At 41.1% G+C, this 16514-nt stretch overlaps 1 protein-coding gene across 1 annotated transcript in view; it reads right to left on the bottom strand.

The window, feature by feature from the left end:
* Nucleotides 1-932: 932 nt before the first annotated feature.
* LOC103187708 (nuclear receptor subfamily 6 group A member 1) overlaps nt 933-16514 on the bottom strand; it is a 90914-nt gene continuing 75332 nt past the window's right edge. Inside the window, exons 5-9 of the mRNA XM_042337560.1 lie at nt 15923-16150; nt 13503-13757; nt 7854-7975; nt 2756-2908; nt 933-1021 (exon numbers count right to left, since the gene is read on the bottom strand). Coding sequence (XP_042193494.1) covers nt 933-1021; nt 2756-2908; nt 7854-7975; nt 13503-13757; nt 15923-16150 — 847 coding nt within the window. The remainder of the gene's footprint in view (nt 1022-2755; nt 2909-7853; nt 7976-13502; nt 13758-15922; nt 16151-16514) is intronic.

Genomic DNA, 16514 nt, shown 5'->3' with positions numbered 1-16514 from the left:
TCACATTGGGTCACACATCATGTATTATTGTTTTGAGATTCAGAAATATAATTAAATTGGAAATATGTTCAGCATTTCCCATCATCAAAATCTTTGGCTACAATTTTAGAAATCTAGAGATGTTCCGTTCATTCTTTGAATGGAACTGTTGTTCATAACACTTTCTGCCCGAAACACTGGTCACAACATGATGGCATCAACATTAGATGATATCCCACTGGGCACACTCACCCCCCCGCACCATTAAGTGTAATGTTCACCAATCTACAAAAACATTATGTAAGAAAATGAATTAACATCTTCCAGCTCTATATCATCAATGTATGTGGAAGTAGCAATGGATAATCAGGAGATGAGTAAATTGCACCATTCACTTTTATATCCTTCTGGAGGATCACAGGGCATCCCACAAAACACAACCAGAATTTCCCTTATATGGCCAATCATTGCCATTCATACTGGTACGGATTTGTGGTTACAAGGCAGCAGCTTTTCTAAGATGTAATGATAGCCTTAAGGCATTGGAAGTGGAAAGAGATACATTACTGATGTCGTCTTGCGATTGAGGTAGTCTTAATAAAACAAGTTTCTCAGCCTCTCCTCCCAAAATATAAAAAAAATCCCACTACACCTAAAATGGCAATACTGTAACAATAACACCCTACATACCGTAAACTGCAAGGAAATGCATCAATTGCATTGTACAGAAACATGTGCACTGTGTTGAAGATCATACATTCAACTCTGTCATGAAATAAATAGATAAAGTAAAGTAAAATATAGCTGCTGTCAGAATGGCAGGGTTTGGGCTCTCAATCTGAGGGTTTCCCTGCAATCTAGATCTTGGTCAACATTTTTTCTCCTCCAAATTCCTTCTCTACCTGAGGCACCACAGTAAGGCATGGCAAACACGAGGGTCACAGGCCGACGGCTCACTCTTTATTTGCACTGGCTTTGCACGAGTGCAGCACTGCTTTGAACAGCAGTGGAAGTTGTTCCAGAGGAATATTGACCAATTTGCCTGCGTAAAGAAAGTCAGAATGGAAAATAACATTAATTTTATTTGATGCTTTAGCAACAAGTTTCTGGCTCTTTGAAAAGTCACTCAGTTTCATACGACCATCCTCACTCGTGGAATTCAATGTAGGGAAGTGTGAGGTCATCCACTATGGGGCCAAAAATAGCAAAGCAGAATATTTTCTAAATGGTGAGAAACTAAGAACTGTGGCAGATCATAGGGGTTTGGGTGTCCACGTATACAAATCACTAAAACAGGCTCACAGGTGCAAAAAATTATCAAAAAAGCTAATGGGATTTGGCCTTTATCTCAAGGGGGCTAGAATGTAAAGCAGAAGAAATGATGCGTCAACTATATAGAGCCTTGATCAGACCCCAACTGGAGACTGCATTCAGTTTTGCGCACCGCACCCCAGGAAGGATATATTGGCTCTGGAGAGGGTGCAGCGTAGATTCACCAGAATGATACCAGGGCTAAAAGGGTTAATTATAAGGACAGGTTGCATAAGCTTGGTCTCTATTCCCCTGAGTTTAGAATGTTGAAGGGTGATCTGCTTTAGGTTTATTAAAATAATAAAGAGATTCGATAGGGGAGATACAGAGAAACTATTTCCTCTGGTAGGGGAATCCGGAACTGGAGGCATAATCTTAAAATTAGAGCTAGGCCATTTAGGAGTGAAATCAGCAGGCAGTTTTTCACCCAAAGGGTAGTGGAAACCTGGAACTCTCTCCCCCAAAAGGCTGTGGTTGCTGGATCCATTCACATCTTCACTACTGAGATGGATAGATACTAGTTAGCGCCTTGGGACGTCCTCCCAACGTGAAAAGCGCTAAACAAATGTAATTTTGTTGTGGTTAGGTCAGGGTATTAAGGGATACGGGGCAAGGGCGGGTAATTGGATTTGAGGTACAGATCAGCCATGATCATATAGAATGGTGGAACAGGCTAGAGGGGCTGAATGTTTCTACTCCTGTTTCTATGCTGTTGTGGAGAAATAACTGCAACCAGGGTCAACCGTTGCCTCTTAAATAATCACTTTGAAACCAATCACGCCTGTTGATCAACTCCTGTGTATTATTTTAATGAATTATCACTTCCCCTTTTACAATAGCTGGAACAGAACCTTTCACCCACACGGTCATAAGTTCCCCTCTTCTGGTTTGATTCACAATAAAGAAAAGTGTCAGCTGATTGCTATCATTTGTAAATCAACAAGGAAGGAGCTTTCCAGCAAAGTTGGAAACACTAAGCTCTTATTGTTGTCAAACTTAGTTAAGATTTTGCTTTTGCTCTCCAGAGTTCAGTGAATAAACCTCTCCACAGCTGTGTGGGACACAGAGAAAAGCTGCCAAAGGCAATGGCAAACAGCTTTTATCCATGTGAGATTTCTCAGCTGGTTCTCATCCTGATTCAGAACTGACTAAATCTGCTGTCAATGTTAGCATCAGTTATCAGTGTGTATCCAGCATTTAAATACAGATAGTGAATGTGTAGTTGACATGGTTTATGTAAAACACCACTATTCAATTTGTAAAACTTGAAATATTAAAAACCATTTAAAAATACTGTATTTACATTTAGACAATGAACTTAAAAACTGCAAAATTCTCTAAATAGATTGCAATAAAAAACACTTTAGCAACATAGTTCATTGATAATAATCATGGACCTATTACAGCTATTGGTTCTGAAGGCAAACACAAGTAATATGCGTAAGAAATCACCCGTTTTAGTTACCTGCAATGTAGCGGATCTCAGGCAGGCACATCATGAGCTCAGGGAAACGATTGGTCTGGTGTGGATATCTGAACTCCGTGTAATCCTGGCACACGTACCAATAGCGCTTGTTCAATTGCTCCAACTGAGATACGTTTGTCAGACCCCCTATATCTGCAAAGAATACAGAAATACTTTCAATTAGCAAGAATACTGCTGGCTCATATGTGCTGTTAACTACAAATATCTTTTTACTTATGTTACCAATCAGTGTTACAGGCTTCAGGAATTTTCTTTAAAAAGTTGCATTATATCAAGAGGCAATTTTCCAATGTAAGGGGAAGGATAGTTTAGTCCAGAATATCCTATAATAATAATAATCGTTGCATTTGATGTAGCGCTTTTCACATCTTCTAGACATCTCAAAGCGCTTCACAGAATATACTGTAAAGTGAATTGACTGTATATTTTTGTGAGCGAAACGCGGCAGCCAATTGCTTACAGCCAAATTAATGTTTTTTTTTAAAAAGGAGATTACCCCGGAAAAGCCATCTGCCAATCGACTAACAACCAGGTTCCTACTTACTGCTAGATAAACAGAGGCGTGTGATGTTGGAAATAAAATCTGGCCACTTTTTAATAGACTCCAGATTGGTTAAATACATGTAACAGAGTTGATCAATTTTTGACGAGACTTTCAATTAGCGAACTGAATCTACTCACTTTGGAAACATTTGCATTCTAAAAGACGATGGAATTGAAAAACCCCAAATGAAAACCTTTAACTAAGCAGTTTGGAAAATTCTTGCCTAAAATGACAAATAATCCACTACCTGTTCTTCATATTATGTGAGGAAATGATTTTCCATAAAGCCTGGCTACAACAACATTATATAAACACAGTGTTTACCAGACACACATTAGGCATCAGATCACGGTCAGTGTGACATTGAATTTACAGTGAACATTGTTGTTAATGGCAAAGAACCTGTGCACCTTTTTAATTCAAAATAGGAATTCTACAAGACCACAAGATTAGTTTACAGGAAGAAGCTCCTTTGGCCCATCTGATCTCACTCCATCCCACCATCCCTATTTAGAGTTACCAGGTGACATAACATCAGAGTACAACAGGAGCAATGAGATCAAATTTTGGGTACTATCAACAACAACAACAACAACAACAAGATTCCATTTATAAAGCGCCTTTCACGTCAGGAGGACGTCCCAAGGCGCTGCACAGTTGGGTCATGACCCGAGCAGTGGGGAAATGGTCAGGGTGTGGGGAGGGAAGGGAGGGAGCGAGGAGGGGGAAGAGAGTTGAGAGGGGAGCTGAAGGCTTTGAGAAAGATAAAGAGAAAGGTTTTGAGACCGGCCTTGAAGGAGGAGAGGGAGGAAGCGGCGAAGGCACTGGGGGATAGAGTTCCAGAGCCTCGGGGCTGAGAGGCTGAAGGCCCGACCACCGATGGTAGGGCGGTTGGGGCGGGGGACGTGGAGCAGACCGGAGCCAGAGGAACGGAGGGTACGGGCAGGTAGGTAGGGGGATAGTAGGTCGGAGAGGTAGGAGGGAGCGAGGCCGTGAATGGCCTTATAGGTGAGGATGAGGATCTTGAAATCAATCCTCTGGGGGATGGGGAGCCAGTGGAGGCGAGCGAGGGTGAGGGCGAGGGTGAGGGCGAGGGTGGGAGTGATGTGGGCGCGGTGTCTGGTGCGGGACAGTACACGAGCTGCAGAGTTCTGAATGACCTGCAGCTTGTGGAGGGAGGTGGCGGGAAGGCCGGCGAGGAGAGAGTTCCCATAGTCCAGCCTATCATGCCTCAGAGTTCTACAGCAGGAGCTTTGGTAGAGGTTTACTGCGCTGACATTTTACACTGATATAGAATTGCAGTGGAAATTATAGAAATTACAACATAAAAGGAGCCCATCGAGCAACTCTGCTTTTGCAGTTACTCCTGCTTAGAAAGTCCAGACACATTATATTAATCAGAACCAAGAAACTGGTAAACTAGTATTCTAACCAACACCATATTTTCAGTTCTATACTGCCCCTCAACCATCATCAGACAAAATGCCTGCAGCTTAATCATCTGTAGGTGAAATATCATTGCTGTGACCTTCACTTTTCCAGTTCTATTTCTATTTTCACCTGTGCTGCTTATAAAGCACACCACTGACATCTACTTGCATGGCACCAGAATTACATTGTGTAGTCATTATCAGTGGGCATCTTCAAGGCTAAATGTTGAAACGAGGCATCATCAGGACTTGAAACTTTTTGAAATCATTTTCCTGGAGGCAAAAGTTTGACTTGGATTCAATTTCACCCAGATCACCCAAATATAGGCATTATTTCAAGTCTTTGAAACTGATCAGTTAGTGCAAATAACACCAACTGAGTGTTCTATTTTAGTTAATAACACAAATTAAATTAAGAACATAAGAGTAAGGCTGCCCTTTGAAAATAAAATGGTACAAAAGTAAATGTGGAGGCTTATCTGTAATGATTATATTACGCATTTTGTGTTGTTCCATTTCCTGACTACATTTGCACTCATGTACGTCAGTAGAGGTGGTATCACGTACAAACTAACTTTGTGTCCTTGATGCTTGTCCTACGAGAATCTTGCAAAATGCAATAATAAACTGTACAGCAGAAATGTGCTACTAACACTTCATCGACACAATAATAGATTTTAAAGCAGATCATATACTATATTTTATTTTAAGCCCAAGATGATGAATGAAAGCTGTTTGTAGACCCACTTTGTAGAAAAATTTTTGTGTTTTTATGTGTAAATTTATAGATTCCATGTTCTCTCCCAGAATAACTTGGGCTATTATCTAGTATACATTGTTTGTTTAGTTTACTTAATTGTGTCTACAATGGGCAACAAACAGCTCCAGTACTGGGGTGGCTGACTCCCACGCAAACTCAAACTCTCAAATGTGTAGTGCGGTCAGTCCCAATATAGAGCAGGATTGACAATGCCATTCTACATTTACAGAAAATAAGAAACGCTAGACGAAAAAAGACCCAAGTCCATCTAGTTCGCCTTCCACCTTTCCGGCAGTCACATGTACATATATCCCAAACTACCTGTGTACTATATCCCATAATGTTAAAAGAAACATAAAAGAAAACTATCTAATCTGTGTTTGAAAGAATCAACATATCTGCTTCAACCATATCCCTAGGGAGCCTGTTCCACAGTGTTTGTATAGATTTGTTCTGAATTTCCCCCCTTCAATCACAGGCCGTGTCCTCTGGTTCTACTATTCTGGACAGTTGAAACAGCCTGTCATGATCTATATTGTTTTGCCCCTTTAGAACCTTAAAGACAGCAATTACATCGCCTCTCAATCTTCTCTTTTCCAGCGTGAACATGCCCAATTTACCTAGTCGCTCCTCATAGTCCAGGTCCTCCATTCCCTCAATCATTTTGGTTGCCCTCCTCTGTATCTTCTTGATTTCTCCAACAACCTTTTTGTACTGCGGGAACTAGAACTGTACACAGTACTCTAAGTATGGATTCACCCATGATTTATATAGTGGCAGGTGTACCCCACTATTTTGGCTTGCTATTAATCTTTTCATACATCCCAACATCTGGTTTACCAGACTAATGTCCTCTTTACTGAAGGAAAGGTCAGAACCAGAAAAATAAAATAACAACTGTATAACATAGCAACCATAGTGCCGCTCATGTTGGGAGGAAGCCCCAAAGCGTTGAGTGATTGCATTCAAGCTGGAAGTTAGAAAAATGGTCAAAAATTCGACAAAAAAGTACATTAGTGATAAAATTCATTGTGCGCTTTCAGCTATTCTGGCCTTGCCCTCTGGAATTCCATACCTGCCACTCACAAAAGGAACTCATTCTTAACCAACAAGAAGAAACGCGTGTTTGTTATTGTTTAACTGTGCAGCATCAGTGCCATACATTGTGGAAAAAACACCTGTTGTTGAGTTCTAGGGTGTCTTAAGCATAAACTTTTCTTCCTATTATACCATCTGTGTGGTCCAGCGAATGTTGGCTTAAGATCGACAATTTATTTCAGGACCCGGAAGCACCGCTGCTGCCACAGGGACTTCGAGTCACAAGGGGTCATGATCATCATCATCAGCAATCTGAATAGTTTTCATTTCTCTTGGCAATACAAATAAAATAAAATCTAACATGGGAACAGTGAGATACCCCAAATAACATCAAGATGCAAACTACCTAGACAACAGGCTCAGTGTTTCTCAATGTTACTCAGTGATCTCAATGCTCACCATTTGATATCAATAATAATAATAATCCTTGCATTTCATATAGTGCCTTATCCCATCTTCAAGACATGATAAGGCACTATATCAAATGCAAGGCGGAAAGTGAATTGACTGTATATTTTGTGAGCAAAACACGGCAGCCAATTGCACACAGTAGTGTCCCACAAAGAGTGACCCAATTTTTTTAAAATAAGGGATCATTATCCCTGGAAAAGCGATCCAACAACTAATAATCGTGTTCCTACTTACTGCTACATAAACAGAGGCTGTGAAGTAAGGAAACTTGCCCAAAGTTTTGTCTTACCTGGGAATCGAACCCAGGTCCTCTCACTTGCGAGGTAATCGCTCTAACCATTAGCTATAGGACTTTTACTAATATTCTATTAGTAAATAATGATCTATTAATAAAGCTCCATTATCAACATGGATTTCTTAGTGCTGCAATTTGTTGTGGGCAACCCTTCTCAAATCACAATGTTCAATTATTGTGGAGTCCTGTGGCTCAATGGTTAGAGCACTCGCTTTGCAAGTGAGAGACCTGAGTTCATTTCCAGGCAGAGGGCGAAACCTTGGGCAAGTTTCCTTACTCCACACAGAGCCTAATAATAATCCCTCCAAAACTAAAAACAATAATAAATTGGTCATTTTCAATCTACGACTGTTTGTGGGACATTGCTGTGCGCAATTGGCTGCCGCGTTTGCCCACAAATATACAGTCAATTCACTTTACAGTGTGTTCTGTGAAGCGCTTTGGGACGTCCTCCTGACGTGAAAAGCGCTATATCAAATGCAAGGATTATTATTATTATTATTATTGTTTGAACTAAGAGTATACAATAGTTAGTGTACCTTGATTGAGAAAGTTGATGGCTTTCATGCACACATACTCCTCATTGCTGACCTTCAGCTGCTGAAATTTTCTGAAGAGGTAGATTAGTCTTTCCATAACCTCCATCCCCTCCTCACTGAATCTACGGGAAAATACAAAGTTTTTGTTAAACATTCAAGTCATTATTTGAGGGCATCACACAATACTAGTCTTATTTAATATAAGAAACACTTCAAAAATTTGCTAAGATAATGCTAAGAAATGTTTTTTTTATAGAAATGATACAATTCCAACAACATATGCAGGACTGCAATATAAGAGAAATTCTAACAATAAGCTCTTCAATAAATACATCAGTTGTACTATTAAGTTGGAGTTTTTGCACTACGTTTTGTGGAAGATGAATAAACACAGACAATAAGACAAGGACAGATATCGTGTTGCTGGAAACATTTGATTCTAACCATAATGTTTTATTGTGAACAAATATCTAGATTATAAAATGATGTTACACAATCATTTATAATCAGAGAATGCTATTCTCTACTTAAATCATATTCAGTTTAAAAGCCAATGTCAACAATAATGCCATTCAACATCAATTTAAGAAATGACTATCGAAGTGGATGATAATATTGTAAATTTATCGCTTAAAATGGAAAATTATCCATGCTCTGTGCAGGTCGAGGAGCAATCTCTGACACACGACAGATCCAAATGGCCTTTTTCTATGCTGACAATGTCTGTTTTTCCAGTGGAACTCCTCTCCGCAGGGTTATTAATCAGATGGAATGGGACGCCATCCACACTGCCATTGAATGATGCCCTCACATTCTGTCAAGATACTCTTCATCTGGTGCTAAAAAGATTGAGGTGACATCCCATCATGACAAGAACTAGAATCTTATATGTCTGTGTATTATCTCATGTAGTGGAGACATAACAGACTGCTGCAACTCAGCCACGTCATATAGTAAATATTTTACAGTTTATTTCCTTATAAAATAATAATCTTTCCATCTAATAATATTAATAATCCTTGCATTTGTTATAGTGCTTTTCACGTCTTCTAGACGTCTCAAAGCGCTTCACAGAATATACTGTAAAATGAATTGACTGTATATTTGTGGGCGAAAGGCAGCAGCCAATTGCGCACAGCAGCATCCTACAAACAGTTGTGGATTGAAGTGACCAATTTATTATTGTTATATCATCTGATATAACACCTATGTCAAAGGGCTTTACAGGTAATTGTTGTCAAGTGTAGTAACTGTATTTGTAGGGAAACATGACATCCAATTTACATACAGCAAGTCCTACAAACAGTCTTGAAGGGGATGACCAATTTATCTGGAGGATTGTTGGGAAGCGCACAAAGAGAAACTCCCTTCTTCAATACTGTCATGAGATCCTTTAACATGCACATAAAAAGACAAGAGGGGATCCCAGTTTAAAGTCACACCTGAAGGACAACACCTCTGACATTACAGTTCTCCCCCTCCAGTATTTCACTGGAATTTCAATCTAGACTGTGAGCTTGAAGTCCCAAAGTGGGGCTTGCTTCCACAACCTCCCGATTCAGGGGCTAGAGACTGAACGTGGGGTGCAACGTTCACAAGTTGCTTTCTCTCTTTTAGAAGTCTTTTTCTCCAGCTCATCAGAATCAAGTGCCTTAAGGACTTTCTACGGACTGAGAGGGATCGCTGCCAAATGCTGCTAACCCTTTACTACTCCTACTATTCAGCGCTTGCTTTCTGATCACTTTATTGTTTCACTGTTTGCAATCATACTAAGAGCATGTATGAATATCACAAAGCCATTTTCTTGCAAAAATCATCTATTAGGTTGGGGTCGCCACGCTTCTATCCCTCGTATTGTCCATCAAGCTTCTACCGCATTTAATTAAAATAATTTGAACACTGTCAGTGATGGGAATTGTAAAGCTGAATACTGTGGGGGTAGGTTATCAAGAGTTTAAAGATCTAGTCTATCTAAGCCAACAAAAGGAATACTGTCTCCGACAAATGTAATTTAAATGCTGCAGTACAGCGGGGAGACACTTTCGCGTGGGAGAGACTTTTACATTATATTTCACTTTGCAAGGACGCTAAAATGGAAGAGATGAAAACCTTGTTCATCAACACAGAACTAATTATCAATGCGACATTCTCTGCTGTTACTTGTACTCCTTACACACTGCAGGTGTACAGCTGCTCACTAGTGTTTAATGAATGGAGAGGAAAAAAAATGTGTTTTTTTAATAAATAAAATTGGAGCATTTGTTAGCATTCGATGGAAACTGGTTACTTTTGTGAATTCGTAACGTTGACAATTATCCGCCGCCTACCTCCAACATAATCAATTCCTATTCTTTGCAAACGTTCCTCCCTTATGATACATAAAGACTCACTAGGCTGTCTGACCTCCTCCACAGTTACCAACCTTCTTCTTTCAAATGATTACAAATTTATTGTGACAATAGGGGATCACTGGAATTGTATCGACTGGCAGTTTGATCAAATTTTTTTATTAAATATTGTATGAATTTAATATTTACTTCAAAGGCAACATTTTAAGGAAATTGCACAGCAAACGAGATTGGCAGTTACATTAACCGAGGTGATCGACACAGTTGACTGGGTGCAGATTTGTTAGAAAGTCAAGCCCTTCAGCAATAAATAGTTTTAACTCAAAGCAAAAGGACAATAAGACAATTAAGAATTAGCAATGAAGAAGCCAAAATGCTGTTCACATATGAAAGACCTTAGAACCAGAGTGAGTAAGAACTCATTAGTGCCCAGCGTGAGGTGGTCACTTGCCTGCTCCTGCAGTAATCCCCATTTACAGTGTCAGAAGAACACAGCTGCTCGTAAATCAAATGCAAAAACTTCCAGAACCCGATAAGAAACTGGCTAAGAAAACAGAAGACTTAAATCTGGTTCCAAAATTACTGATGGAAGGCAGACAGAGGTGAAAGCCTGATTTAGGATACTTGAAAGTGGGCACTTTTCCCACAGGAGTTCCAATGAAACAGATAACTGCATCATTCCTTTGCTTGCTAAACCATCTAATAAAAATAGGCAATTAAGAACATTTGTGTATGCTACTATTTATTACTGACTGCCGACACATATCATCAATATACTCTTAATAACAAGACTGACCTGGAATGGAATACGGTATTTGTAAAAAAAAATCACACTGTAGTTTCAGAAGAAAAAATAGCAACTGTTACGTCTCATTACATTGACCAAATTAGATGTCGCATAATATGTAGGAATATTAGAAAAATTATCATGAATTTCAAAATTCAATTTGCAGATTAAGAAGTTGAATGTGACCTGACATTTGGTTTATTTGACACAGAATTAGAGATTGTTACAGCACAGAAACAAGCCATTCAGTCAGTGCTTATACTCCGCATGAGCTTCCACCCCTCCTAATCCGTCTCCCTCTCACGTATGCGGTTGATTAATAAATACATTTGATATTTTCTTAATATACTTTTTAATCAATTAGGTTTTTGACAAAAGGAATGATGTATTTATCTATTTTATTGAAACTCCTGTGGGTTAAGTGTACTTTTTCATGAGAATATCACTAGCTAGTTTTCTTGGGAAGCATTGCCTATGATTTAATAAACATTTGTAATTTAATGATCTCCTGAAGCAGTTGTTTAATGCTAGTATGATTTTAATAATAATAATCCTTGCATTTGATATAGCGCTTTTCACGTCGGGAGGACGTCCCAAAGCGCTTCACAGAATATACTGTAAAGTGAATTGACTGTATATTTGTGGGCGAACGCGGCAGCCAATTGCGCACAGCAATGTCCCACAAACAGTCGTAGATTGAAAATGACCAATTTATTATTGTTTTTGGAGGAATTATTATTAGGCTCTGTGTGGAGTAAGGAAACTTGCCCAAGGTTTCGCCCTCTGCCTGGAAATGAACTCAGGTCTCTCACTTGCAAAGCGAGTGCTCTAACCACTGAGCTACAGGACTCCACATTTTACACTTGTTATAACCAGATTTCAAGCTTTTTGTGTTTTGTCAGCCATTTGTCTGATACATATAGAAATTTATCATCATGCTTAAGAGGATCCACTCAAAAAGAATTCCACATATGTCTGCCACCTCCACATGAACAGTTCCCAGTGTCTGGAATGGAATGTGCTCTATCTTGCTGGAGGGACATACCCTATTTACCCAATTGCAGATAGCATGAGCACAGGTTGGCAAGAGCCAAAGGCTTAGTAAAGCCAGGGTGTACGTTGGGGGTAATTGCTGGAGCTTAACCAGCTAAAACCACATAGCCTGCCACTATCCGTAAGCTTCACACTGTTTGTCCAAATAGAACCATCCTACCTGTTATGACTTTTGCTTGCACAGTTAACAATCTCTGCCCCTAGTGACCCTCAAGTCCTGCCGACGTGCAGGACTTAAGGGTACTGTGGACACACCTGGCTCAGTAACTAGACTACTGAGGCCGCCAGAGAGTTGACTCAATTCCAATGTCAAGCACATCACCTTGGAGTCAACTCAGCTCCGCAGAGACCATGCTTACCCCACCCCCTTCCAAGGAGGATAATATTTCAACAACAAACTGCTTCACAGAGCTACTAATCTCATCTTTTGCAAGTTTCAGTAAACAGCTTACAGAACCATTAAACTCTTAAATCAATGTCAAATTTCCTTGATATTTTAGGTTAATCAGAACCAAAACAAAAAGCACTTTAAAAAAAAGCTTTTAAGTACCAATCCATTTCCTTTGGTCAGCTGGGTGTCTGGTACATGCAGTAAACTAAAACTAGCATCATGCTTAACAGTACCCAAACCAGCAGTGGCATGTACCTACAGAGGGAAAATTTCCTGTGTGTGGAATGCACACTCTATCTATAGAAGGATACAGCTAATTCTCAACTCTAAAGAGTATTAAGTGAAGATTTGCGTGGGGACCCCAAAGTGTGCATTGAGGTGCTGATGGAGTTAAGCAACTAAAGCCACATACCTTGCCATTATCTGGCAAACTTTCCTGCTGCTTGTCCAGCTAGGACGACCCTACCCATTAGGGCTTTAGCTTGCAGGGTTAACAGGATCTGAGGGGGAAGATTCTCTGCCTCTTTGACCAGTACATGAATTGTTATTTGAAATAAGGATAACTGTTTATTTTCTTTCTTGCTGTATATAGAATGTACTACTGGTGTGAATAAAGATAAGTGGTTATTAACACATTCTCTTTTCCTATATCCAAATCAAACCCCTCTACTACCTGACCTAATTGTCCTGAAAGAAAAATTGCTCTGTTCACAGAAAATAGTTCTCAGTATCTGGAGCTCTACATGAAGTCATTAAAAGTGGTGGCACACATTGAACTCAGGTGAACTCCTGGGGGAGGTGAGGGGGAGGGTGAAGAGGAAAAGAGACTGGTCAATAGGCAATCTGTTGTACGATGTCAGTTTTAATTGCCTCCATCCCCTCTATTCCTACAAATGATAGGGAGCATTGAACAATGTTCAACATAAATCGAAACATTTGTGTAACAACAGATGCATCAGAGGCGAATGTTCACTGATAAAAATATATAAAATACAGTTTACGCAGAATGTCAGTCAGACATCAGGTCAAAGACGTTGTCTGTTGGTATGATANTTTTTGCCTTAACTCACCTTTGGAGTTCATCATCAGAGGGTGCATACTTTGAGGTAACATCCGCAAGGTCTCCAAATATCTGCCGATCGTAGACTGTGAGGGAGGAGAGCAGGATAAGCTCCTGCCAGGTAGAACTCAACAGGCAGGTGTAGTCTTTGATTGATAACTCACAGAAAAATGGCAGTTTTTTGATCCAGCCTATTTGCCTGAAAAGTAACTCATCTGCCAGCCGGCAAAGCAAAGCGAAGAGCTCGGATTGAGTTACTTTATACCTGCAAAAGAGGGACACGGGAAAAGGATATGATTATCCAGCTCTATTCTCATCTCTGTAATATTCAATCTGTTTCATAAGCAGATATTTGTCCAGTTTTTGAGAATCAATTCTTCAAAAAGGCATCAGTTGTTAAGAATCACTTTCAGATTTAATCTTGTTCTTGAATCTCTTATTCAAGACACGCTTCATTAGAAAATAAAGCCTTTTAAACAAAGCCTCACTGAAGTGTCGTATTTATGCTATTCAAAGCTCATGCAATGCTACATACATTTTTTTTAAAATCAACAAGAGCGTATTTATTTATTCTCTCTTAAAAACTAAGTTCTATCTTCCTCACTCTCCAGTAGCTCTCCACTCTCCTCACTGATCGTTCCCCTCCCCGTTATTACAATAACCGCAACAAAATTACGTTTGTAAAACGCCTTTCACGTCGGGAGGATGTCCCAAGACGCTGGAAAGACAGAGTTATGGACCCAAACTGGGGGTCGGGGAGGGCGGAGGGCGGGGGGGAAGCATGGAGATCGAAAGCTCAGTCGAAGAGGAGGGTCTTGAGACGGGTCTTGAAGGTGGCGAGGGAGGGGACGAGGCAGAGGGACTGCGGGATGGAATTCCAGAGGGCGGGGGCAGAGTGGCAGAAGGCCCGCCCGCCAATAGTGGGACGAGTGAAGCGGGGAACGTGAAGCAGGCCAGAGTCCGCTGAGTGGAGGGAGTGAACAGGATGGGAGGGGGTTAGGAGATCGAAGAGGTAGGGGGGTGCAAGACCATGGAGGGCTTTGAAGGTGAGGACCAGGATCTTGAACTGTATCCTCTGTGTGATGGGAAGCCAGTGGATGGGGGTGATAGGGTCGCGGAGCCTGGTGCAGGAGAGGACACGGGCTGCAGAGTTCTGGATGATCTGCAGCCTGTGGAGGAGTTGGGGAGGCCGACAAGTGAGGAGTTTGCAGAGTCGAGCCTCGATGTAATGAACGCATGTATGAGGGTTTTCGTAGCCCTTGGTGTGAGGCAGTGTCGGAGCCGGGTGACGTTGTGGAGATGGGGGAAGGCAGAGCGGGTCATGGCTTAGATGTGGGGTAGAAAGGATAGTTGAGGGTCAAACAAGACCCCAAGCTTCCGGACTGGCTTAGCAAGGTGGAGTGTGCAACCATGGATGGTGATGCTGTCAGCGCCTGAGGTGAGGAGGCGCTGACGGAGCCAATCAGGAGAGCCTCGGTCTTGTTGATTTTCAACTGAAGAAAGTTATCTCTCATCCAGGACTTGATGTCTGACAGACATTCTATCAGGACAGCAGTGGGTCCTGGAGTCAAGGGTGGAGGTAGAGAAGTAGAGTTGGGTGTAATTCGCATAGGTGTGGAAGTTGACCCCATGTCTGCGGATGATGTCACCAAGAGGGAGCATATAAATACTGAAGAGGAGAGGACCAAGGACAGAGCCCTGAGGAACACCGCCCGAGACGGTCCGGGGGCTAAAGGGGAAGCCGTTTGTGGAGATGAAATGCAGGCGGTGTGAGAGGTACGATTTGAACCAGTCAAGGACAGCGCCGTGAAGGTTGAGTTGAGAGGAGACGCGGTGGATGAGGATAGAGTGGTCGATGGTGTCGAAGTCAAGGTCAAGGAGGATGAAGCAGATGGACAGAATGTCATATGTCACTTTGACCAGGGCTGTTTCTGTGCTGTGGGCGGCACGGAAACCCGATTGAAGGAAGTTGAGAAGGGTGTGGCGGGAGAGGAAGGAGCGAAGCAACACCTCCTTCCTGGAACTTGGAGAGGCAAGGGAGATTGGAGATGGGGCAGTAGTTTGTAGTTTGGGAGTAGAGAAGGGTCCAAGAAGGGTTTTTTACAGTTAGGAGCGATGAGTGATTACATTGAGGAGCTGGTATTTTGAGAGCCATGGATTATTCGCAAGTATTAAGAACACCTATTACTTGACCTCTTAAGAGTAGAAGTGCATCATGAGTTTCTAGGACTAGGCACGCAGTTTTCTCTTAAGGTGTGATTTGATGCCTTCCCCTGGAGCTACCCAGAATACTGCTTATGTATATGAGAAACCATTGAAAATTCTCAATTAGCTGTATTTGAATAACTTGGAATAAGATAGTTGAAGGCATGCTTACAAACACACTCTTGCAGCCCAAGGAGGCCATAATCTGCACTAAGCTAGACTCACCCGTCTTCAATCAGCATTGGTGTTCCAAGTGGTTCAAGATCTTCAGCTCCAACCAACTGACCTACAAGAGTGTGCGACTGAGGATCCAGGCTGCGGGGTTGTGGGGCTAACAGACCTGAATGAGCAGCATAGCTAAAAAGGTGCGGCAGGTACTGATAGTGCGCCGAGACTGGTGTCCCTATGAACTGATCCCTGAGTGCAGTGTACCCATTCAGCTCCACTGATCTGCTGGAAAGGTAAAAGGCAGAATTAAACTGTTGTTCTTGTGCAATAATACAAACAGTGCAAGGAAAAACACTCGATTATAATGGAAACAGCTGAACATAAGTAGAGAATATTTTGGAAAAGTGCTGGATGCAACAATAAATTGAGATACACATTTCCTGTATGTATATATGTAATAGTCGGGCATGAACAGTAACTTTACTTCCAGCATTTCTTATCGCTGTAGATCTAACAATGTAGTTCATATTCTGATTTTTCCTGTTCCTTCAGTCCAGATATTTGTGCATATCTAGTTGATTGCTTGTGCCTCTATTTCTGGAAGCAACAGTGAATCATATACAATTAACAATAATAATATTACAGATAT

This window comes from Callorhinchus milii, unplaced genomic scaffold, assembly GCF_018977255.1.
Source record: "Callorhinchus milii isolate IMCB2004 unplaced genomic scaffold, IMCB_Cmil_1.0 Scaffold8, whole genome shotgun sequence".
In the NCBI taxonomy this organism is placed as follows: Eukaryota; Metazoa; Chordata; class Chondrichthyes; order Chimaeriformes; family Callorhinchidae; genus Callorhinchus; species Callorhinchus milii.
The sequence above is the reverse complement of the archived record's forward strand: the minus strand, read 5'-3'. Positions and strand labels throughout refer to the sequence as shown.